Raw genomic sequence first — 26,923 nt, 5'->3', positions numbered from 1 at the left:
AAGAACAGAGAATCTGAACAGACCAATCACAAGTAAAGAGACCAAAACAGTAATAAAAAACCTCCCAAAATACAAAAGCCCAGGACTACATGGCTTTTCTGAAGAATTCTAGCAAACATTCAAAGAAGATTTAACAACTATCCTTCTCAAACCGTGCCAAAAAATCGAAGAAGACAGTATGCTTCCCAACTGATTCTATGAGGCCAACATTACCCTGATATCAAAACCAAACAAGGAGAACAGAAAGAAGGAAAATTACAGGTCAATACCACTGATGAACATAGATGCAAAAATGCTCAACAAAATACTGACAAACCGAATACAGCAATTCATTAAAAGGATCATACACCATGATCAAGTGGGATTTATAACAGGGACACAGGGATAGTTCAACATCCACACATCAATCAATGCAACACACCACATTAAGAGAATGAGGAATAAAATTCACATGATCACCTCAGTAGATGCAGAGAAACCTTTTGACAAGATCCAACAGCCATTTATGATACAAACTCTCAATTAAATGGGTATAAAAGGAAAGCACCTCAAGATAATAAAGGCCGTATATGACAAACCTGCAGCCAACATCATACTCAATGGGCAAAACTAAAAGCCACCCCTCTGAGAACGAGAACAAGACAAGGGTGCCCACTCTCACCACTCCTATTAACACAGTACTAGAGGATTTGGCCAGAGCAATTAGGCAAGAAAAGAAATAAAAGGAATCCAAATTGGAAAGGAAGAAATGAAACTCTCCCTGTTTGCAGAAGACATGATTTTAGAAAACCCTAAAGAATCCACCAGGAAACGATTCAAAATAGTCAACAACTACACCAAAGTTGCAGGGTACAAAATCAACTTACAAAAATTACTTGCATTTCTATACAATAAAAACAAACTAGCAGAAAGAGAAGTCAAGAATACAATTTCATTTACAATCATAACAAAAAGAATAAAATATCTAGGAATAAATTTAGCCAAGGAGGTGAATGATCTATACATTGAAAACTATATGACATTACTGAAAGAAATCAAAGAAGACATAAAGAAATGGAAAAATATTCCATGCTCATGGATTGGAAGAATAAACATAGCTAAAATGTCCAAATTACCTAAAGTAATCTACAGATTCAATGCAATCCCAATCAATATCCCAATGACATGCTTCAGAGAAATAGAACAAAGAATCCTAAAATTCATACGGAAAAACAAAAGACCCCAAATAGCCAAAGCAATCTTGAGAAAAAAGAACAAAGCTGGAGGTGTCACAATTCCTGACTTCAAAATATACTACAAACCTATAGTAATCCAAATAGCATGGTAGTGGCACAAAAACAAACAGATCAATGGAATACCACTGAAAGCACAAAAATATAACCACTCATCTATGGACAGCTAATTTTTGACAAAGGAGCCAAGAACATACAGTGGAGAAAGGTGCTGGGAAATGGTGCTGGGAAAACTGGACAGCCATATGCAAAAGAATGAAAGTAGATCATTATCTTACACCATACATAAAAATTAACTCAAAACGGATTAAAGACTTGAATGTAAGACCTTAAACCTTAAAATTCCTAGAAGACAATATAGGCAGTATACTTTTTTTTCATTTATTTTTTTTCTTTTGGAGGAAGATTAGCCCTAAGCTAACATCTGCTGCCAATCCTCCTCTTTTTGCTGAGTAAGACTGGCCCTGAGCTAACATCTGTGCCCATCTTCCTCCACTTTATATGTGGGATGCCTGCCACAGCATGGCTTGCCAAGCAGTGCCAGGTTCGCACCCAGAATCCAAACCAGCAAACCCTGGTCCAGCCAAAGCAGAACATATGCACTTAACCGCTGCGCCACTGGGCCAGCCCCAGCAGTATACTCTTTGATATCAGTCTTACCAGCATCTTTTCGAATATCATGTCTACTCAGGAAGGGGAACAAAAGAAATAAACAAATACAACTGCATCACACAATGCTTCTGTGAGACAAAGGAAACCATGAACAAAATGAAAAGACAACCCACAAACTAGGAGAAAATATTTGCAAATCATATATCCAATAGGGGGTTAATCTCCAAAATATATAAAGAATTCATACAACTCAACAACAACAAAAACAAACAACCCAATCAAAAAATAGGCAGAGGATACGAACAGACATTTTCCAAAGAAGATAGACAGATGGCCAACAGACACATGAAAAGATATGCAACATCATTATTACGGCAATGCAAATCAAAACCACAATGAGATATCACCTTACACCGACAGAATGGCCATAATTAACAAGACGAAAAATAACAAATGTCGGAGACGATGTGGAGAAAGGGGAACCCACATATACTGCAGGTGGGAATGCAAACTGGTGCAGCGACTACAGAAAACAGTATGGAGATTTCTCATAAAATTAAAAATAGAAATATCATATGATCCAGCTATCCCCCTACTGGGTATTTATCCAAAGAACATGAAATCAACACTACAAAGAGATTTATGTACCTCTATGTTCATTGCAGCATTATTCACAATAGCCAAGACCTAGAAGCAACCCAAGTGTCCACCCACTGATGAGTGGATAAAGAAGATGTGGTATCTATATACAATGGAATACTACTCAGCCCAAAAAAAAAGACAGAACTGTCCCATTTGCAACACATGGATGGACCTTGAGGGTATTATGTTAAACGAAATAAGCCAGACAGAGAAAGACAAGCACTGCATGATTTTATTCATATGTGGAAGATAAACAAATACATGGACAAAGAGAACAGATTAGTGGTTACCAGAGGGGAAGGAGGAGAGGGGAAAAGGGATAAAATGGCACATATATACAGTGACAGATAAAAACTAGAGTATTGGCGGTGAGCACAATGCAGTCTTTACAGAAACTGATATATAATAATGTACACCTGAAATTACACGTTATAAACCAATATGACTTCAGTAAAATAAATTTTTTTTAAAAAAAGGAAATAAGATATCAGCATTCCAGATTTCAGAAATTGGAACTTTGAGTGGTGAGGCATAGAATAAGGCCATGAAAATAGGTATGAGAATTAGAACAGAGGTCACGATATCAGGATTTGGAGAGAAAATGAAGTTTCATATAGCTGGACTACATATACACTGCAGCTATTCAAGAGGAAGAAGAGACTTGACGATAGATACTTTGCCAACTATCAAAATCCTTATTAGATCACAGTAATGACAGATATAACTGACTAATATAAGCCTACAAAGAGAGAAGATTTTTACCTAAGAGTAAGAGTAAATGTAAAATTAGTCAAAATTGTCAAGCTAGTAGCCCCAATTCATTCAACAGTTTTTTACTCAAGTGATAACTATGTCATCTGCACTTTGCTAGACGATGGGAATACAAACAACTTATTTGCTGACCATCCTTGAATAAGTAATATCCTCTACAAGTCTCATTTTTTTCACTTGCAAATTGGGTATAATACCAACTTTGCAACAGTGTTATAAAGACTGAAGATAATACAAGCAAAACATAGGACTTGGTACACAGGAAGTGCACAACAAATGAGAGGTTTTTTCCCCTTTAAAGACAGTCTCTCTTCAAGAAGCCAACAGCATATTGAAAAGACACCAGTATCACTAACATTTATTTAGAACTAACAATGTGCCAAGAGCCATGCTAAGCACTTACCATGTATTAACACATCTTATTCTCATAAAAACCCTATGAGACAGATAGATACTCTCATTTTCCACATTTTGGAGATGAAGAAACTGAGACATAGGAAGGTTGAGGAAGTTGCCCAAGGCCATACAGCTCAGAAAGTGGTAGAGTCAGATTTTTGCTCTAGGCTTTGTGCTCTTAACTAGTAGAGTATGCTACAAACCAAAATTTACAATAATATTACAATAACCTAAATGGAAGTACATGCAAGACACAATGCAATACAAGGAAAAGAACCTAAGTTTGGTGGTACTTGAGCTGTGATTTAAAGGGTATCTGCTTAACAAACAGGGAGCGAGAATTCCAGCAAGAAGCAGCAACAGATACAGAAATTATATCTACATGGCAACTATGATGCTCTGTGATGCTGCCAATGCCAAAATACTTGGCAGAATGGACAAATAATTGGAGCCAGTGGAACAATGCCATTCATGAAGCATTATTCATCAGGAAGAGTCTAATTATTGGTGGCATAAGCTATAAGCAAAATAAATATAAGCAAAGTCATCGAGCTAGTTTAACCTGTTGCTGGAATAATTTACAATGAAATTACAGGTGGAACTTGTCCTGCACAAAGTTATGAAATCAATAAACTAGTCTTTGGCAACCCCTCCCCTCCATAGTCCTTCAATGCCACAACCTTCAATAACAACCATTTCTTGTTCCTCTCAGATTCTCTTCTCTATGCTAACTCCTCATAATCCTAAAGTAAAAATGACAGATGAGAGCTTAAGAATTTATAAGGGATCAAAATCTAAAACTAGAGAAGCATAAAAGTAACTATGGAACTTCTATTTGGGTGGAAGATGATATTTAAAAAATGTCAAACTTTCCAGGATGCCCTTAGTAGCCCTCTGGGTAATACAGATTCTAGAAAGGGCTTAGAGTTCTTAGTACTGAATGTCAGTACTTTAATAACTTGTTTTGGATTTGTATCTTTTGGTTTGCAAGTTCTACCAGTCTTCCAACCCCAACCAAATTATATAAAGAAAAAAAAACGCAGCTGCTCATAAAAGAAAAATCATTAACAAAAATGCTGTAGGTGGATTTTATCTGCTTAAATACTTGCAGTTTTGAGGTTCCCCCACCACAAAATGTTTCATATGATTTAGACGCAGTTCTACCCAAAGAGCATAGATATCCTTATTATACTTCTCTGTTATTCTTTTGTGTTCTTCTGTCATTTTAGCCTTTTTTTATTGAGTTAACGATAGGTTACAATCTGTGAAATTTCAGTTGTACATTACTGTCTGTCAGTTGTGTTGTAGGTGCACCGCTTCACCCTTTGTGCCCAGCCGCCACCCCACCTTTCCCTGGTAGCCACTAATCTATTCTCTTGGCCCACATGTTTAAATTCCTCATATGAGTGGAGTCCTACAGAGATTGTCCTTCTCTAACTGGCTTATTTCACTTTACGTAATTCCCTCAAGGTCCATCCATGTTGCTGCAAATGGAATGATTTTGTTCGTTTTTATGGCTGAGTAGTATTCCATTGTATATACATAGCACATGTTCTTTATCCAATCATCTATTCATGGGCACTTAGGTTGCTTCCACATCTTGGCTATTGTAAATAATGCTGCGATAAACATAGGGGTGCATGGGACTTTTGGAATTGCTGATTTCAGGTTCTTTGGATAGATACACAGTACTGGGATAGCTGGATCATATGGTAGCTCTACTTTTAATTTTTTGAGGAATCTGCATACTGTTTTCCATAGTGGCGGCACCAGTTTGCATTCCAACCAGCAGTGTAGGAGGATTCCTTTTTCTCCATAACCTCTCCAACATCTGTTACTAATTGTTTTAGTTATTTTTGTCATTCTAATGGGTGTAAGGTGATATCTTACTGTAGTTTTGATTTGCATTTGCCTGATGCACAGCAATGATGAACATCTTTTCATGTGCCTATTGGCCATCTGTATATCTTCTTTGGTGAAATGTCTGTTCACGTCTCCTGCCCATTTTTTGATGGGGTGGTTTGATTTTTAGTTGTTAAGCTGTGTGAGTTCTTTATATATTATGGATATTGAGCCTTTGTCAGATGTATTACTTGCAAATATTTTTTCCCACTTAGTTGGTTTTTTTGTTTCCTTCCTGTTTTCCTTTGCCTTGAAGAAGCTCTTTAGTCTGATGAAGTCCCATTTGTTTATTCTTTCTATTGTTTCCCTTCTCTGAGAAGACATGGTGTCTGAAAAGTCATTTTAATACTGATGTCAAAGAGTGTACTGCCTACATTTTCTTCTAGAAGCCTTCTGGTTTCAGGTCTCAGCTTTAGGTCTTTGATCCATTTTGAGTTTATTTTGGTGAATGGTGAAAAAGAATGATCAATTTTCATTCTTTCACATGTGGCTTTCCAGTTTTCCCAGCACCATTTATTGAAAAGACTTTCTTTTCTCCATTGTATGCCCTCAACTCCTTTGTCAAACATTAGCTGTCCATAGATGTGTGGTTTTATTTCTGGGCTTTCAATTCTGTTCCATTGATCTGTGCACCTGTTTTTGTACCAGTACCATGCTGTTTTGATTACTGTAGCTTTGTAGTATGTTTTGAAGTCAGGAGTTGTGATACCTCCAGCTGTGTTCTTTTCTCTCAGGATTGCTATAGCAATTCAGGGTCTTTTGTTGCCCCATATGAATTTTAGGATTCTTTGTTCTATTTCTGTAAAGAATGTCATTGGGATTCTGATTGGGGATGGTGTTGAATCTGTAGATTGCTTTAGGTAGAACGGACATTTTCACTACGTTTATTCTTCCAATCCATATACATGGAATGTCTTTCCATCTCCTTATGTTATCATCCATTTCTTTCAGAAAAGCCTTGTAATTTTCATTGTCTAAGTCTTTCACTTCCTTAGTTAAATTCACCCTGAGGTATTTCATTCTTTTTGTTGCGATTGTGAATGGTACTGTGTTCTTGAGTTCTTTTACTGTTAGTTCGTTATTAGAGCATAGAAATGCTACTGATTTATGTAAATTGATTTTATACCTTGCAACTTTGCTGTAGTTGTTGATACTTCTAAAATTTTTCCAATGGATTATTTGGGGTTTTCTATATATAAGATCATGTCGTCTGCAAACAGCGAGAGTTTCACTTCTTCCCTCCCTATTTGGATTCCTTTTATTCCTTTTTCTTGCCTAATCGCTCTGGCCAAAACCTCCAGTACTATGTTAAATAAGATTGGTGATAGAGGGCATCCTTGTCTCGTTCCTGTTTTCAGGGGAATGGTGCTCAGTTTTTGCCTGTTGAGTATGATGTTGGCTGTGGGTTTGTCATATATGGCCTTTATTATGTTGAGGTAGTTTCCTTCTATGCCCATTTTGTTCAGAGTTTTTATCATAAATGGCTGTTGGATCATGTCAAATGCCTTCTCTGCATCTATTGAGATGATCATGTGGTTTTTATTCCTCAGTTTGTTGATGTGGTGTATCACATTGATTGATCTGCGGATGTTGAACCACCCCTGTGTCCCTGGTATGAATCCCACTTGATCATGATGTATGATCCTTTTGATGAATTGCTGAATTCAGGTTGCCAAAATTTTGTTCAGACTTTTTGCATCTATGTTCATCAGCGATATTGGTCTGTAGTTCTCCTTTTTCGTGCTGTCCTTTTCAGGCTTTGCTATCAGCATGATGTTGCCCTTGTAGAATGTGTTAGGAAGTGCTGCATGCTCCCTAATTTTTTGGACTAGCTTGAAAAGGATAGGTATTAAATCCTCTGTGAAAGTTTGGTAGAATTCCCCAGGAAAGCCATCTGGTCCTGGGGTTTTATTCTTTGGGATGATTTTGATTGCTGTTTCAATCTCTTTCCTTGTGATTGGTCTGTTCAAGTTGCCTGCTTCTTCTTGACTAAGCTTTGGGAGATTGCAGGAGTCCAAGAATTTATCCATTTCCTCTAGGTTATCCATTTCGCTGGCATATAGTTCTTCGCAGTATTCTCTTATAATCCATTGTTTGTCTGTGGAGTCTGTTGTTATTTCTCCTCTTTCATTTCTCATTTTGTTTATTTGAGCTTGCTCTCTTTTTTTCTTTGTAAGTCTGGCTAGGGGTTTATCAATTTTATTTATCTTCTCAAAGAACCAGCTCTTTGTTTCATTGATCCTTTCTACTGCCTTTTTTGTTTCAATAGCATTTATTTCTGCTGTGATTTTTATTATTTCTCTCCTTCTGCTGACTTTGGGCTTTGTTTGTTCTTTCTCTAATTCATCTGGGTGTAGTTTAAGATTGCTGATTTGGGATTTTTCTTGTTTGTTACGATGTGCCTATATGGTGATGAATTTTCCTCTTAACACAGCTTTTGCTGTATCCCATATGAGCTGGTATGGCATGTTATCATTTTCATTTTCTCCAGGTATTTTTTTATTTCTTCTTTAATTTCTTCAATGATCCATGCATATTCAATAGCATATTGTTTAGTCTCCACATCCTTGTGCCTTTCTCAGTTTTTTTTCTTGTAATTAATTTCTAGCTTTATAGCATTATGATCAGAGAAGATGCTTCTTATTATTTCAATTTTTTTAAATTTGTAGAGGCTTGCCTTCTTTCCCAACATACGGTCTATCCTTGAGAATGTTCCATGCTCACTTGAGAAAAACGTGTATTCTGCTGTTTTTGGATGGAGTGTTCTATATATGTCTATTAACTCCAACTGCTTTAGCTTTTCATTTAGCTCGACTGTTTCTTTGTTGAGTTTCTGTCTGGATGATCTGTCCATTGATGTGAGTGGGGTGTTCAGGTTCCCTACTATTATTGTGTTATTTTTGATATCTTCTTTTAGGTTTGCTAATAGTTGCTTTATGAACTTTGGTGCTCCTGTCTTGGGTGCATAGATATTTATAAGCGTTATCTCTTCTTGATGAAGTGTCCCTTTGATCATTATATATTGGCCCTCTATGTCTCTCTTTACCTGCCTTATTTTGAAATCTGTTTTGTCTGATATAAGTATTGAGATACCTGCTTCCTTTTGTTTGCTATTAGCTTGGAGTATTGTCTTCCACCCCTTCACTCTGAGCCTGTGTTTGTCCTTGGAGCTGAGATGTGTTTCCTGGAGGCAACAAATTGTTGAGTCTTGTTCTTTAATCCATTTTGCCACTCTTTTTATTGGAGAGTTCAATCCGTTTACATTGAGGTTGAGTATTGATGCATGAGGGCTTAATGCTGTCACTCTGTTGCTCGTTTTCTGGTTTTCCTGTGTTTCCTTTGTTTCTCGTCCTGTGTGTTTTAGCCTACCCAGTGACTTTTGCAATTTCTTATGCTGGGTTTCTTAGATTTTTCCTTATTTATGTTTTGTGTCTCTGTTCTGTTTTTTAGTTTAGTGGATACCCTGAAGTTTGTATTTAGACTCTTGTGTATAACATAGTCCATTTTCTGGTGGTCTCTCACTTCCTTAGCCTAGACTGTTTCAGTCCCCTTCCTCCTCCCCTCCTAAATTATTATTTTCATCTCTTATTCCAACTTGTGTTGTGAGTTTGTAGTTAGAGTGATAAGATTGTCTTTGCTTTAGTGATTTACTTCCCTTTATCCTAATGCTATCATTGAATATTTGCTATCCTATTCCGATTCTATCTGTTTGTCTCCCTACTCTGTATTTTATGACAGCTTTCTCTCTTTTTTTCTTATTTCAGGTATGAGAGCTTTCTTGAGGATTTCTTGTAGTGGAGGTCTTGTGACTATGAAATCCCTTAGCTTTTGTTTGTCTGGAAAAGATTTAATTTATCCCTCATATCTGAAGGATATTTTTGCTGGATAGAATATTCTTGGCTGAAGATTTTTATCCTTTAAAATTTTGAATATGTCACTCCAATCTCTCCTAGATGGTAAGGTTTCTGTAGAGAAATCCGCTGAAAGTCTGATACAGGTTCCTGTGTAGGTTATTTTCTTCTGCCTAGCTGCCCTGAATATTCTTTGTTATTCATTTTTGCCATTTTTACTACTATATGACTTGTAGTAGGTCTTTTTACATTGACAAAGCTCGGAGATCTGAACGCTTCCTCCCCACACATTCCTCTCTCAAGCCCTAGATTTGGGAAGTTCTCTTCTATTACTTCGTTGAGCACACTTTCTGCTCCATTTTCCTTTTCCATGCCCTCAGGAATTCTGATTATTCTTAAGTTGCATTTTCTAATTGAGTCATCTATTTCTCGGAGATTTTCTTCAGTTTTTTTAATTATTAGTTCTCTTTCTTCCTCTGTCTGGAGCCAGTCAGCCTGTCTATCTTTGATTATGTTAATTTGCTCCTCTATGGTGTCTACATGGGCATTCAGGGAATCCGTATTTTCTTTTCTCTGATCCATTGTATTTTTCATCTCTAGTATTTCTGATTGATTCTTCTTTATGTTTTCAGTCTCTTTTGTGGAGTGATTCCAGAATTCGTTGAGTTGTTTCTCCATATTTCTCTTTACCTCATCGAGTATTTTGCTGATAGCTATTTCGAACTCATCTTCACTTAGTTTACCTATTTCCAAATCCTCAGGACATACTTCTGTATTTTTACTGTTTTCCTTTTGGACTGGAGCTTTTATAAATTGCTGGATGGTAGAGGAGCGGTTGTTGCGCATGATGTTATTATTCGGTTCCAGTTACAGCCTGTCGCCACTAGATGAGGGTCTAGACCCGCACGTTCTGAGCCGTCCACCTTCAGCCGTTATGGCGGAGTGCAGCATGGGTTGGGGAAGGAGGGGCACTTTCTCCTATGCCCTGACCTGGATTCGGGTCAGCTCTCACTCTCTGGTCTCCCAGAGCCCTGGCTTGCTGGGGTCCCCACACGCGAAAGCTTTCCCCAATAAGAGGGTTTCCACTGCACAGGCGGTGGGAGTCGTGGATGATCCCTGGATGCGCAGACCCTCCCCGGCTACTTCCCTCACCCGAGGCAGTGATCCCGGTCTCTAGGGGAGGGAGCCAAGTTCTCTCCTACCCTGTTCCAGCTCCTCCAAGGGCGGCTCCAGCCTCTCCGCCCTCCATCATTTGGCTGCTGTGGGTCTCTGACGATTTCTGTTATTAGGATATTTTTTGTGGTTGGAAAACAGTTGCTCTTTTTGGTTGTGACTTGGAGAGGAGAGAGTCCCAGGTGAACTCACACCACCATGTTGCTGATGTCACTCTCCTTCTCTGTTATTCTTTAAAAATGCTTCCCTTCTATATACTACCTCATAAATAGAACAAACAAAACCACATCTCCTGTTGCCTACCTACCTCATAGGATTATTGTGAAAATAAAAAAACACACTGTATATCAAAGTGCTTTGAAAACTACAGAGTACTACACAAAAATAATTTATTACTAAACATTTTCTAAAACTTTTATTTGTTTTATTTATATAACTAATACTACTGCTTTATACAGTTTCTACACTATTTACACTATACACTTATACATCAAAATTTCAGAACATTTGAAAAACCAGTCTAATTAATCTATTCTCTATCCTTGCTACATGAAGTGTGGTCCATGGAACAACAGCATTGGCATCACTTGAAATCTAGTTAGAAACACAGAATCTAAGATACCCCAGACTTAATCAAGACCTGTATTTTCACAAGGTAAGATGCCCAGGTGATCCCTATGCACAGTAAGGTTAAAAAAGTACTGCTTTACATAGCAATATTATTTACAGTCATAATTGTACAAATAGGAAATTATTTTTACAAAAGGTATTTCAAATATATGCATCTGATTTATCTCCTAAAACTTTAAGAGAGATATTTTTCATTGAAACATGGCTACTTAAGATCAGAAGCCACGTCTTACTCATTTTCATATTTCTGCCTATTATATAACAGACAAAATTTCTTGGGTAAAGGCAAAAAAAATTATCAATAATTTATATAGAAGATATGAATCAATTTACATTTACCCTTACACAGAATATGACAATTTAATATCAATTATTAAACATATATTAAGCATTTGCGGCATTAGCTTTAAAAAACAGAATATTTTAAATTTTATCTATATTTGAATAAGGCCACACCTAAATTTATACACAAGAATGGTCAAGTTATGTATGAAACCCAGTAAGCATCAAAGAAAGATAGATGCAGTCTTTTTGATGGAGAAGAAGAAAACAAACTTCCAACAATATAAAGGATGTCTAGTAAGCTTTGAAGTCAAACACAGTTCAAGTTCTTGCTCTGGCACTTAGATTAGATTTTCAACAAGCTGCTTAATGTATGTAGCCTCAATTTCCTCATGTGTTAAATTGGGATAATAACCTATAGAGATAAAAGAAGTAACATAAACCACCTAGTATTATAGGCATAAATCATTATTTATGGAAAACAAGAATTAATGTTCTAAAAAGTTAAAAATGTAAAACTTACCTTATCAAGTTTTAGTTCCAATTCTGCCACATCTCCTTCTACTTCTTCCAAGGCAGCTCTAGAAAAATTAAATAAAAAATAAGTTGTTTTATATGTTTAAATGTATACTTTACTCTTGAAAAATAACTCTAAGTGAAAAAATAGGTATGAATGCTTAAAAATTATACTTCACATAAAGTAATAATCACCTTAGGATGAAGTATAAATACTTTATAATTATGCAATACAACAGATAATACAACTATTCTTTAAGGTAATGAGAGAATACATTAGGTTGATTTACTCAAACATTCATATTATTCAAATTAATAATACTAATTAAAACCACTTAGCATGTTTTAGTTTTTTTTAATGAATAAGAAATTTTAGGGGCTGGCCCCGTGGCCGAGAGGTTAAGTTTGCGCACTCCGCTGCAGGTGGCCCAGTGTTTCGTTGGTTCGAATCCTGGGCGCGGACATGGCACTGCTCATCAAACCACACTGAGGCAGCATCCCACATGCCACAACTAGAAGGACCCACACGAATATACAACTATGTACCGGGGGGCTTTGGGGAGAAAAAGGAAAAAAATAAAATCTTTAAAAAAAAAAAAAAAAGAAATTTTAAAAGTTGAGCCATACAGAGGCTGACCCCGTGGCGGAGTGGTTAAGTCCGTATGCTCTGTCCACTTCAGCGGCTCAGGGTTTCACCACTTGGATCCTGGGCGCCGACATGGCACCACTCATCAGGCCATGCTGAGGCGGTGTCCCACATGTCGCAACTAGAAGGACCCACAACTAAAAAATACAACTAGGTACTGGGGGAATTTAGGGAGAAAAAGCAGGGGAAAAAAAATTGAGCCATACAAAGACTCAGATTTCTTTTCAACAAATCACATGTAACCAAACAGCAAAGCACCCTTGGCAATCAAAAAGAAAGGTTTTTACTTTTAGAAATAGTTCAGAATGATGTTACTCTTGTTTAATGCACCATTTTGTTTTCAATGTATTTTTAAGAGTCAGCGGATACTCTAACTTGTCAAGAGAATGATAAAACTAATATAATGTTAGCACTTGATATTACACTACGGGGCAACATTCCAAAACTGGAAATTTGGAACAAAACAGCAACAACTAAAACTTATTAAAGATAAGATTTTACACTTAAGAGTACCATGAAACAAAATGCAATTCATCTACTTTTAAGCCCTCTATGCCATTTTGAGATACCTTGATAAACTTGCAACTTCCCCAAAGCTACTTCTTGAATTAACCAAAATTTGTTTCAGCTGGACAATACTGGGGGACTAGCCACCCAAAAAGTTATTTTGAACTCTGGGTAAGAAATTCTCAACAGAACTAAGAAGAGAAATATAGCTAAGATATACTCTATTCCCAGAACTACCCACTTAACCCGTGTGATTGCAGAATAATCATTTTTATTAGTTTGTGATTCTACTTCCCCGTCTGGTATTTTATTGAAAACATAATGGGTTTTTTTTAAAGATTTTACTTTTTTCTTTTTTCTCTCCAAAGCCCCCCGGTACATAGTTGTATATTCTCCATTGTGGGTCCCTCTAGCTGTGGCATGTGGGACGCTGCCTGAGCACGGCCCGATGAGCACTGCCATGTCTGCGCCCAGGATCTGAACCAACGAAACACTGGGCCGCCTGCAGCGGAGCACGCGAACCCAACCACTCGGCCATGCGGCCAGCCCCTTGAAAACATAGTTTTTAATCTCCAAAATATGAAAATTATATAACTAAAAATTATGCAGTAAAAAGATACCTATTCCATAAAATGAGATACTTTAGTATACAGTTCAAGAAAACAACAGGTGCTAGACTTCCATAGCATAGAAGTGGAAATGCTTCTCCCCTAACTAAAAGCTTGTCATTTTCTTCAGTAGTGTTTTTCAAATTACACATTGTCCCCTCAGCCTAGAAAATATTTCCCCTTCATATTAATCCTTACTCCCTTCACCTCCTATATGCTAATCTTCATTTAAAACAATTCATAAAAGAAAACAAATATATCAGTACAAGGATATCCACTGTCTATAACAGGTTGAAACCTATATGTCCAGCAATTGAAACAAATGGTATATATCCATCCCATTATGTATGGCAGCAAGTTTTTAAATGAGATTGGTCCATATCTACTGACATGAAAACATGTACATAATAGACTATTCTTTATAAAATTATACACAGTGTGAGTCCAATGTTGTGGGGGAAAAAACTTGTTGGTATATGCAGAGGAACAGATCTGGGAGCATATTTACCATTAACTCTAAGTTTGAACAACAGGGATTGGAGAGCAGAAAGCATAAATAGGGATTTACACTTTTTATTACTTATACTTCTGGATTGTTTTAATATTTGCAATAACTATGTATCTTTAAATAATTTTTAAAGCTAATAAAGAGGGAAGAGAAATAAGTTCAGACATCCCTTCCTAGGAGGTGGGTCCTCTTGAAACCTCTTCCCCCACCCACTCAGGCTGGATTACATACCCCTTTGGTGCCCCCACATCACCTTATTCACATCTCTATCACTCTTCACTTCTGTCACTAGTCTGCTCCCCATAGACACTCAAAATGTTTGTTGAATCAAGAATTTCCACAGTTATTTACTTTGTCAGAAACTCTAATTTATATTTTTAACCTTTATTTTAGCTTCACTCAATTATATTTCTTTGAAGCAAATTAGCTGAAATGGCCGGCTTTAAGGTTTGATTTAATCAGTAGTTTCTACTAAACAGACAGGTTGATAGAAACATCATGTAAATTCCTCAATCTTATTTCACTCCCCAATTCCACTAATTCACTTTTGTGGAACACTTTTAAAGAGAGGTAAGAGTTTATGTACAAAAACAGTGGTAAAATGTATTTCACCAGTCATTTAAAAATAAAGCCCTTTGTAGTCATATATTCAAATAATCTGAAAGTTTATCTTGGAGGTTCTTCAATTTAACTTTCACCTTCTCTAAAAAATATCTCTGTCCTTGGTCATCTAAGATGTGTGTGAAAACTTGTAGCACTAGGTAAACAGTGTCTAAGGCAGCCTGGTTAATTGCTGAATATTCTTTAGTATAAAAAGAAAAGTATATGGAAAGTTCATGGTCTCAGTTCAAATTCTACTCCACCACTAAGCCTAAGATATTTTATCTAAGTTTTTTCATCTGTAAAATGAGTAAAGAAATACCTATTTAAAAAAGTTGTAAAGGTTAAATAGGGGACTGTCCATATCACTGACCATAGTACATACTATGACACAAAGAATACAATCAATAAGAGCTTCTTTCTCTCTCTCTCTTTTTTTTGTGAGGAAAACTGGCCCTGAGCTAACATCTGTTGCCAATCTTCCTCTTTTTGGTTAAGGAAGATGTGCCCTGAGCTAACATTTGTGCCAATCTTCCTCTATTTCGTATATGGAACACCACCACAGTGTGGCTTGATGAGCAGTGCGTAGGTGCCCACCTCGGTTCTGAAAAGATGAAGCCCAGACAGCTGAAGCAGAGCACACAAACTTAACCTTTACACCACCAGGTAGGCCCCTCTCCTTTTACTTAGCCCTGCACTCTAAGGTGAGTTTTGCCTCCCTATTACTTCTATTCATTAATACAAGAGAACCATTCTGGAACATATGTTTAATAAATGAATGAATAAGTGAAATAAAACAATCTACACAAAAAGTCCTTCAAATATTGGAAGACAGATATTATTCCTTTCAAACTCTCCCAAATATGTAGTATTGAGCATATAACTTTTAAAAATGTGCAAGGTGTTGGAGGCTAGCCTGGTGGTGTAGCAGTTAAGATTGACTCAGGGTCAATCTTCCTCATCTTCCTCAGCAAAAAGATGAGGACTGGCAGCAATGTCAGTCAGGGCTAATCTTCCTCAAAAAAAAAAAATGTGCGAAGTGTTAAACAGGCCAATATTATAGACCCTACACTCCACAGCTTAAGATTTAATAAAACATTATTAAAACATTTACAATTATTAAAGTTACATACACATTAACAATGAAATAAAACATATGACTAAGTAGCAAAATAAGCAAAACATAAAATGATGTTAGAAGAAACAGGAAATAACAGAAGGCAGTCAGCAAAGTCTCACAGGATTATTATAAGCAGACATCAGCAAACTACAGCCTGTCCGGTAAGTCTGGTCCATAACCTGTTTTTGTATAGCTCATGAGCTAAAAATGGTTTTTACATTTTTAAATAGTTGAAAAAATCAAAACAACCATAATATTTAATGACATATAGAAATTATACTAAGTTCAGATTTCAGTGCCCATAAATAAAGTTTTGTGGAAACACAGGCAAGCTCATTCATTTACATATTGTCTACGGCAGCTTTCATGCTATAATGGCAGTGTTGAGTAGTTGGAAAAGAGAACATATGGCCCATAAAGCTTAAAATATTTACTACTATCTGGCCCTTTACAGAAAAAGTTTGTTGACTCCTTATTATGAATATCAAATACAAGAACATGAACGAAAATCCTTCCTCATATATGAAATACATAAAATAATTTTTAGGACTTAGCTCTGGTTGGCTGTACCCTAAGAAGCTGAACAAGCCCAGAATTCAGAGAAAAAGGTCACTTTATTTTCAATAATAACACTTTCATTCTTTTATCTATTCATGCATCACAGTGTTTTATGATCAACTCAGAAAACAGTTAATTAAAAACATAAAACTAGAATAGGAAAAAATCTAACAGCAAATATTAACAGTGAGATAGCTCTAATCACATGGTGATTGCTTTTGGCTGTGAAGTAGATGACGCTCTGAGAAGTACCAAAATAGAACTCTCCCCACCCAGATAATTACATACCCTTGATGCAGCAATAAACTTTTTAAATCACTATTTTTACCAGATTATCCATAAAAATAACTAGTATGTGTAATGAGTGTTACATTTTCTTTATAAAAGAAATTTTTTTGAAAGAAACAGTAAGTGTGATAAGGAATTATTCTATCCATTCATTTGAGATCCTAAAAAAAAAACTACTTTCATTTTAACCTTGGCAATATCCTTAAATCAGAATAATCTAATACTAGGTCACATGATGATGCAATCTAAATGTAACAAAGGATATTCAAGATTACTAATAAGCACTTAAATATCCTCAAACAATTAAAGATAGATTTGAGGCTCTATGTCATAACTACCTCCTAAAGAATTACCAAAGAGATAAAATAATCAAAGTATAATGTAGATTTTGTAAATATAACCTATATTCCTTATTTTATATAATAGATATAGTCCTAAAAGTTGCATATAAATTGAATAACCATTTAGATACTCAGTGGGGTTACTTGTACATCTATCTTGGTACCTACAATCCCCAACCAAATTCCTCTTTCAGCTCAACAGCCTTATCCGTCACGGGCAATGCTGGGCTATTCTTTTCAAAGAAAGGACAATGGCTGGATCAGGGATAGCCCACTGACCCAAGGACAGTCTTGTAACTCAACAGGTAGCAAAACCAGGTGACCAAAACTTGACATACCAATGACACAGATCCCTTTAGGTTTTTGACCAGAGAACAGAGAACACACCCTGGAAACCTGCTTTTTAAAAGAAATCTCTCATTAAATCAGTTTGTAATGTGAATGTGCCACCCTTTATTTTGTTCAGTAGGTTCTGGGCTTCATAACTGCATCTCTGTAACACATTTATGTTTAGAGGCAGTGCAGTAGAGTTTTAAAAACAACCTGTGTTTGAATCCATACCTTACTTCTTACTAGCTATGTAACATCAAGCAAGTTCCGTGTGTTTCGATTTCATCTATAAAATACAGATAATGACAGTCTCTCCCATAGAGATGTATGACAATTAAATTTTAAAATACATATAAAAACTTCAGCACAGTGCCTGACACTAAATAATCAGTGAATGTCAGCTACAATGATCTATATAGTGCTAAAGAAAATACACAAGTCTTCATTTTCATTTTGTGAGGCCAAGAAGGAAGAAAGCAGTAACAAACTATCAAATACTTCCAACAAGAATTTGAAATAGTTTGAAAAATGAGCAAAAAATGTTACAACAGGTCTAACAGCAAATAAAACAGCAAGTCTGAATTCCTTGAAGAGGAAACACTTCAGTTCTCTTGCCCTCTTCCAAATATCACACATCAAATACACATTGGAGTCTTCTCCTAACCTCTTCCTAACTTCAATCTAGGCCACAGGACTATATAACATGATGAAATTTTATTTGAAAATCCACTTGGTTTTCCAGAATTATCAAGGTCAGTTCTGTCCTGACTCCTCTAAGAGCCTACAGAGGAGAACCAACACTGCAATCAGTATGAAGGGGAGTGAAGGTCTGAATGTATATTTATTACACAATAATAATAACCCACCTTTTTAAAAAGTCTCAGTCTTTATTTTTGAGAACTCTCAGTAAAATTAAAAGGTCTTTCTTCTCCAAATATTACATTAGAAATGTTATAACTGCTCCTATTTGCTCAGATTGGAACACTAAGAAAATCTGGCAAGATTCATGAGAAATTCAATTCTGTAATGGAAAAGAGAATAGCAGAAATAGGACCAGAAACGGAAACCAAAATTTTAGTCTAACTTTCTACCAACTAATACGAGTCCCTCAGAAAGTCGTTTAATCTCTCCAGACCTCAGTTCTCTCATCCATAAAAAGTGACGAATAGACTGGATCATCTTTAATATCACTTCCAGATCTTAATTCTATTATTCTAGCATAAGCATTCAAAGGAAAGCAGAACCTGCATTTGATTATCTTCTCTCAAGCAAGATTTCCTCCAGGCCTTCACTCATGCTTTCAAAAGAAAGAAAAAAAAAACTTATGAGCCATGAAAACCCTTACCAAAATTTATATTAAGTTTCACTCACCCCTTTCAAAAACCTCCTCTATGTACTCCTTAAAAGGCAAGTAGGGGCCGGCCTGGTGGCACAGTGGTTAAGTTCACACGTTCCGCTTCTCAGCGGCCCGGGGTTCACAGGTTCGGATCCCGGGTGCAGACATGCACCACTTGGCAAAAGCTACACTGTGGTAGGTGTCCCACATATAAAGTAGAGGAAGATGGGCATGGATGTTAGCTCAGGGCCAGTCTTCCTCAGCAAAAAGAGGAGGATTGGCAGGAGTTAGCTCAGGGCTAATCTTCCTCAAAAAAAAAAAAAAAAGGCAAGATAATGAATAAACGTGAAAATAGTGGGGGTTTTTTCCAAGTTTTTTATTCAGCTTTAAATTTTAGGGAAAAAAATGATTGTATCTTTTATCCAAACATGTACCTTTCTGAGCAAGCTCCATTATATACATTTTTTAAAGACTGTAGGGGCCAGCCCCTTGGCCGAGTGGTTAGGTTCGCGCGCTCTGCTTCGGCTGCCCAGGGTTTTGCCAGTTCGAATCCTGGGTGCGGATATGGCATGGCTCATCAAGCCATGCTCAGGCGGCATCCCACATGCCACAACTAGAAGGACCCACAACTAAAAATACACAACTATGTACTGGGGGGCTTTGGGGAAAAAAAGGAAAAATAAAATCTTTAGGGAAAAAAAAGACTGTAAACATTATTCTGGCCATTTCTCCCAGAGGGAAAAGAACTCAAAAAAAAAGTAGTTAAAGAACCATGTTAGAGTAGCTAAAGGAATTCTTCTCCCCTCATGTTCTCCCCTGTCCATACACAGTATCCAAAGAAAAACCATCAGGGCCAGAGAAGAGCGTAATTGAAAAAGCAACCAAACCAAAGCCGAAAGCCAAGATGCAAGCAGTATTGTCCACGTGAAGGAATACCACACTCCCAAGCCATTACTCAGGTGTCAATAACTCTATGAGTTCCAGCTCATCATAAAAAAAGGTAACGCTCAAAATGTTAAGATCATCATGCTGCACAGACAAGTAGGGGTGCGAGAAAGGGAGAAAGTACAAGATCTTCTGTTCCTAGGGCTCCAGATTCTTTCCTTAACAGGGGCATGATTTCAATAATCACTTTCAGAATTTGCTCTGCATAGCAGAAAGGCGCTATATACAAAGTTATTTTTTTTACCACGTGCAGTGGCAAATATTCACTATTTACAGGAAACTGGTCTAAAGAAATACTAGGAATGTTTTATTTTGATCAGATAGGAAATTATATTTTTTCCTCACAAAAAATCAGTACTAGGTTAGAAAGCTATGTTTCCATTTCATCCTTCTCTTCTAACAGTTTGAATTTCTTGTCCAGAGAGTTAAGCAGGTGAAATGGCACTAGACTTACAGTGGGTGTTAACATCATTCTGCCATGCCATGAAAGAAGGTGTTAGGAGAAGAGATGGTCCCTCTATTATGCTGGGATCAATAAGTCAATAGTGACATATGACAGGCTATCAGGTCCTTCTAGTTTTCACAGTAGAAGGTGTAAGGCTAGAATGAAGGCACTAGTCATCTAAAGATGGGTAAGCTCACCTTAATAAGAAAAGAAGAGGATTAAGGGGAGAAAAACTACTAACTCAAAGATTATATAATGTTGCCTTCAACTGGGCCCAGAAAGGGAAAAGCTGAAGAGGAAGATATTTGTGTTTTGAAATCACCACAAACTCAAGCAGGTCTACTTAAAAAAATCATTTTAAGTTGACTTTCCACAAAGCCAGTCCAATCCCAAGAATTCTTATCACTGTAGTAGGTTTTGACATGATAGGAAAATAAAGTAGTTACCATCACTGTTTAAAGGCTTAGAACCAAATGTTCAACCAAAGCAGTTAAACTGCAATGCTTATCATATTAGTGGAGTATCATGGGCAACACCTTTAGGGAGAAGACAGCACTGTAAACTTCATGGTTCATAAAGGAGAGGAGATTTCTATGAGGAAAGAACACTGTCACTGATAACACTGTCAGGATGACCAAGATTTCAAATAAGATGGGACTCTCAGCAGACTCACAACAGTAGGGACATCTAGGACCGCGCCCAGACAAAACTGTCAAAAATTATAATCAGAGACCTGCCATATTCCCCCTTTTGCGGCTGTTTCCCCCATTACTATTTTCAGGAACTGGAAATGGTACTTAAGGCACAGGATATCCTGCAAATCAGAGCAGGTAGGTTATCAACATACCGGGCCTCTCAGGGTTCTATCCATAACGTATCATAGGCTGCTACACAAATCATATCTGTAACTTTCCCAGGCTCCTCTATTAACAAAAAACCCATATTAATAGATAAAAATAATTTTGCCTCATGTCTTCACTATGTTCTATAGTTTGCATAGCACCTTCATAGATGATACAGCATTTGTTCTATTAAGAGAAGAATATAGAATAGTAAAGTGAAGTGACAAAGAAAAACATTAAGAGGAAATGAGTGACAACCACAGAATCACAGAATCTTAAATTAGAAGAAACCTTAGCAAATTGCTAAATGTCAGAACTGTTTAATGAAAGTAGAGCAGCTGTGTTTAGAAAAGCATTTCACATAGTATTCCACCTCTATTAAAACCCTGCAATTTTATAAGATCTGTAAACAGGATGCAGAAGAAGACAAATTTAAGAGCCTAATAGGCTCAGGGTTTTGAAGACAATGTTCACACGATAAACCTTCTTAGGACAGTAAATTTGTAATGCTGAAGGGCCTTCTAACCCTCAGTGGAATGAGCACCTCACCACCACCACCTCCACAAAGCACCCTATGCTCACTTCAAATAGAGCACTTGGCACTAAATATGATAATTCAACTACTGGTCTGGATGCCTATACTGAGAGGCCCTGAGCAGAGACTATCGTTCATTTAGCTATACAGCCCTAGTTCACTTAATTACCAAGTAAACATCTGTTCACCAGATGGATGGAGAGATGCAACGTTCAAAACAATCATGTAATCTGGGGCCCGGGGCCACTCACAATGGTTATACTTGCATCTCAATGTACATATATTTATGTGTAACTTTGAATTTCCTCTTACTTCGGCTTTTAGTTATTCCAATCTGCCATGACCTCTCCAGCCTCACATAGATGTTACTATAAAAATCTTTAGAGAAAATAAAAAAAAGAACACACAAATAATTGCATAAACCTCAAAACTAGATTTACAAGGAAAAAGCCGGTTCTTTCCACATTTAAGGATGAGCCTAGATACCTTTATCTAACCCTTCTGATACCTGTAATTTCTCATAAAGTTGAGAGAAATGGGAAATTTTTATAATACTCTAGCACGTACAGTAATATAGGATTTGACCTTCTACAACAGGCCTTAAATGCAGCCTCTGTTGGGGCCCAAGGCAATCTGCCCCCAAATATCCCACAATGGCATATCGATTATTTTGAATTAAAGTTACTTGAGAAGCAGCCAATACAAAAAGGGCATTTTGACCCTCTCTGTTCCCCCTGAAAGCAGGAAATGAATCTCTCATGTGAAAGATACCTTCCCCGCACCAGGAGATAGAGAGACATCCTTATCACGAGAACCAAGGAACTCAGGGCTGAGAAGCCTACATAAACAACCCTTGTTACTTTTTACTAATTTATTACCCCATCCCAAACTCTGCTTAAATTCCTTACTAACTAAGCACCCAAACCTAGGTTTCTTTGTCCTACAAATCCTCATGAATTTACTTTCTTTCTGAAAAAAGATATAAAAGCTGCCTGCTTTTTGGTCACTCTCTGAGTATTATTTTTATCATCTCCCATGCATATGTATTAAAATGGCTTTTCTCCTGTTAATCTGTCTTGTGTTAATTTTATTATTAGTCCAGTCACAAGAATTCAAGAGGTGTTAAGGGGAAAATTTCCCTCTCCCCAACACCTCAAAGCTGAAGAGGAATTCACTCCAATACCAGGACAAAATTACACTACCATGACTCCCTCACTGCATTCAACTTATATTCAGATAGAATTCTTGAACATTCAAAGAGAAGAATCAAAATAGCCATACTAATCAAAAGTGGGGAAAAAATTTTTTTAAAGCAACATAGAAAAGAAACACTACTAGAAAAGTTCAGATAAATGAAGAAACTTAAGATTTCCCTTCCTTTTGTCTAACAACAAACAGGAGCAAATACGTATTGAAATGGTGAACCACCAAGGGATCTGATACAGGGAAGAGACAAAATATGACTTATTTTTTCAAGAATCACCCTAGCTGCTGTGTGGAAAAGATTGTGGAGAAACAAAAGAGGAAGAAAGAGAGCAGTCAGGAGGCTAGAAATCGTCCAGGTAAGAGACGAAGGTGGCTTAAACTAAACACTAATTAGTGGTAAGTAATGCTCAGATTCTGGGTATATTCTGAAGAGAGAGCCAAGAGGATTTCCTCATGGATTGGATGTGGTGTGTGAGCATCACCAGCTACACCGGTGAGCAGGTAGATGTTTAGTCAAGGATGGATTCAAAGTTTTTGGGTGGAGCAGCCAAAAGAATAGAGTTGCAACCAACTGAGATAAAGACTACAGGCAGAACAGGTTTGGGGAGAAAAGATCTGGGGTTCGGTTTTGGACTTGACTCTAAAATATTCATTAGATACACAAGTGATTTACATCAAATATGTGGATTGAGTTAAGAGCCTGGAGTTAAGAAATGAGCTGGGGGTATAAATTTAGGAATCATGGGCATATAAAAATAGTTATTTACAGCCATGAGACTGGACATTATAAAAAAAGTGAAGACAGAAAAGAGGATTAAGGACCGGGGTCTAGAGCACTGGATACTAAAGGTCAGGAAGAACAAGGGGAAACAGCAAAAGAAACCGAGAAAGAGCAACTAGTGAGAAAACCAAGAGTGTGTGGTGTAGAAAGGAAGTGCAAAAAGCATATCAAGGAGGAAGGAGAGATCAACTATGCCAAAAGCTACTGACAGATCAAATAAAATAAGGGCTAAGAATAAACACCAATTTTACAAGTCAAAGTGGTTGAAAAGTAATATTTTTAACACTGGAAAACATTTCTGGTCTGATACTTTGATGAACCAAGAGTGTGCTCCTACAAAACAGATTAATATTTTAAAACAAAAGTTTGGAAATTTTACAAGAATATAAGGAACATGAAACTAAAATGAGTAAAAAAAAATTCCCAAATAGAAACTCTGAAAATGCATACAAGCAATCAACAAAAACAAGTAGCTAGGTTCCCCCCTCTCCTCTCCATTCTCAAACCCTACCTGGAAGCTAAAGGCAATTAATTAAATGAAAAAGAAACTTTCATATTCTTTCTCAGGAAGTCTGGCGTAAAAGTTCTATTGCCACTCATAATATTAAACACAACCTAACTCCTACAAATACAAGGACTGCTAATCTAGCTCTAACTCTCCATGAGACAAGGTACAGATCAAGATTTGTGCTTTCTTGTCTTTCTATAAAATCAGGATTGATTACATTCCAACTCTATGGTTCATTCTGTATAGCTACAGTTACTGTCATCCTTTGCTGATAAATTCTCAAAATTAAAAGCAACATATACACACAAGACCAATCACTTCAAATTAATTTCATTAACTGTTTACGGACGGATTATAATTCTGCACCACAAACTTAACAGTCATGTCTTTCAGAAGTAAACAAAACTGGAAGACTGGGTTATCTTCGTTTGAATAATCTAGCTACAGTAACTTTAATGCAATCATATTAACTTTATTGCTGAAGAGCCAAGAATCTTTATGCTTCAAATTTTATTTTCTACAGCAAGTCCTCATCCTCTTGTTTAACCATCCTTATACTCTAAAGGAGACTGTGCAATTTAAGTAAGAGATTGTACAACTTTTGGTAGTATGTGTATTTAAGTTGAGCATTTATTCATATTCCATACTTCATCACTAGATCTAATCCACTATTTACGATGGCTAAGAAAGGACTACAGATACAATGGATTCTCATTAAAAACCTGTTGATCTATAGTATCTTAGCTTCACATTCCTGGTGATTCTTAATATTACCAACTACATAACAGAAAACTACTCATTCTACGATAGCAGATGACTTAACTGAGAGAACTAAATAAAGCGAGAAAGAGAGAGAGAGAGAGAGACGATGATGATGACGTATTTACCTTCACAAAACTGTTAATGTGACACTTCGAAGTAAGTATAAACTAAGATACCCTACAAGTTCAAAATATTTTGTGTTTAACACAATTCAAAGGGAAAAAAACACAAACTACTACTTAAACTTTTACAGACTTACTGGCTTAAATCTTATTTGTCCTATGGTATGACCTACAGCACATCTAAATCTGTGTCTATCAACCCACATTATAAGAGGATTCTGCTGAAGTCTCAAAATAAGTGCTGACAAGTCTATTTTAAATTCGTCTTCCATTTAATGCCATAAGGAATGGAGATATATGTGTATATGACATACACTAAAATCTAGAACATATAAAGATGCCAGTAAGAAAGTCTCCTGGAATAATGGTAACCAAACCTATCTCTGACCAAATAACAAGCACATCAAAATACAGACTCCTGGATCCCTATCCCAACTCATTCTGATATAATCTTCACAGTTGAGGAATGTATCATTTTATTAAGCTCGCAGGTGACTCTGATGCAGTCAGCCACAGAAAAAGTGGCTACCTCCAAGGGCAAAAATAAAAATACATTGCAACACACAAACATGAACTACTTCTTATAAACCATATAATATTTTAAAATAGAAAGAAATCATATGTATGTTAACGTGTTGGGAACAGAAACTACACTTAGTTTTAAAATTCTAGTGACTACCTTAAACTATTACTGTTTCCACATTGCTGAAGAAAAGTAAAAAGCATCTTTCTTAAGGAAACAGCCCAACACTAAATAGATGTATTTATTGTATGAACATAGGGCTGTAACATATTCTGATGAGGCTATATTATTTAAACCTATGAGAATAAAATCGCATTCCTATAGGGGACAGGGCTTTCCTAAATGGTAAAGTCATTCCCAGTGGCAAGTGCTAAGGTAGCATCCATCATCTGGATAAAGACAAGGAGCAAAAACTGTACTATCCATCAACAAACGAATGCATAAGCAAATGTAGTGTGTACATACAATGGAATATTATTCAGCCTTAAAAACGAAGGAAATTCTGACAAATGCTACAACACAGATGAACCTTGGAGACATTATGCCAAGTGACATAAGCCAGTCACAGAAAGACAAATACTGTATGATTCCACTTAGACAAGCTACTCAGAGTAGCCAAAAAAAAAATCATAGAGACAGAAAACAGAATGTTGGTTGCCATGGGCTGAAGGGAGGGGGGAGTAGGGAGTTATTGTTTAATGGTGGGTACAGAGTTTCACTTTTGCAAGATGTAAATAGTTCTGGAGATGGATGATGTTAACAGCTGTACAACAATATGAATATACTTAATACCATTGAACTGTACACTTAAAAATGGTTAAGATAGTACATTTTATGTTATACATATTTTACCACCATAAAAAAATGGAAAATATGTAAATTAAAAAGATTTCTTCACATCAAAAGACATGATAAACATTTTATTTAGTTATTTCCTTGGTAATCTTTAGTCTTTTTCCTGTTACTGGCATATTCCAAGTATTGGCCAGTTTCAGACAAATTTATAAGCCAAACCACTGAGAGATTTACAGATAATTAACATAATAATGTTGCATTAAAACTCATATTGAATGCCAAAAATTTTTTTTGAAACTGGGTCTTGATAATGGTAAAGGATTATATCACATACTCCGTAGACCTGCTGATCAACCACTTAAGAATCTATGCTTGGCTTAAAAATAAGAATTAGCATACTCTAGTAAGGTAGCATAACTTGTTGCTCAGAATGTGAAATTTGAAATTCTGAGTAGAGATTTAAGCCCTTTCAAACTGTAAGAAGTCCTTGTAAAATCAATCTTGGAGATAATAACAAATTAAAACTGTAACAATTGTCTTTGAAATCAGCAGTAATTATAAAATCAACCTTGCAGATAATAACAAAATAAGACAGCAACTGCCTTTGAAA

At 36.5% G+C, this 26,923-nt stretch overlaps 1 protein-coding gene across 2 annotated transcripts in view; it reads right to left on the bottom strand.

Annotated features, from left to right (window-relative positions):
* Window positions 1-26,923, bottom strand: part of ACAP2 (ArfGAP with coiled-coil, ankyrin repeat and PH domains 2) — a 144,341-nt gene that overhangs the window by 80,664 nt on the left and 36,754 nt on the right. For both annotated transcript variants that reach the window (XM_046658218.1, XM_046658219.1), the window contains exon 2: window positions 12,015-12,072. In XM_046658218.1, coding sequence (XP_046514174.1) covers window positions 12,015-12,072 — 58 coding nt within the window. The remainder of the gene's footprint in view (window positions 1-12,014; window positions 12,073-26,923) is intronic.

Source organism: Equus quagga, chromosome 4 (assembly GCF_021613505.1).
Source record: "Equus quagga isolate Etosha38 chromosome 4, UCLA_HA_Equagga_1.0, whole genome shotgun sequence".
NCBI lineage: Eukaryota > Metazoa > Chordata > Mammalia > Perissodactyla > Equidae > Equus > Equus quagga.
The sequence above is the reverse complement of the archived record's forward strand: the minus strand, read 5'-3'. Positions and strand labels throughout refer to the sequence as shown.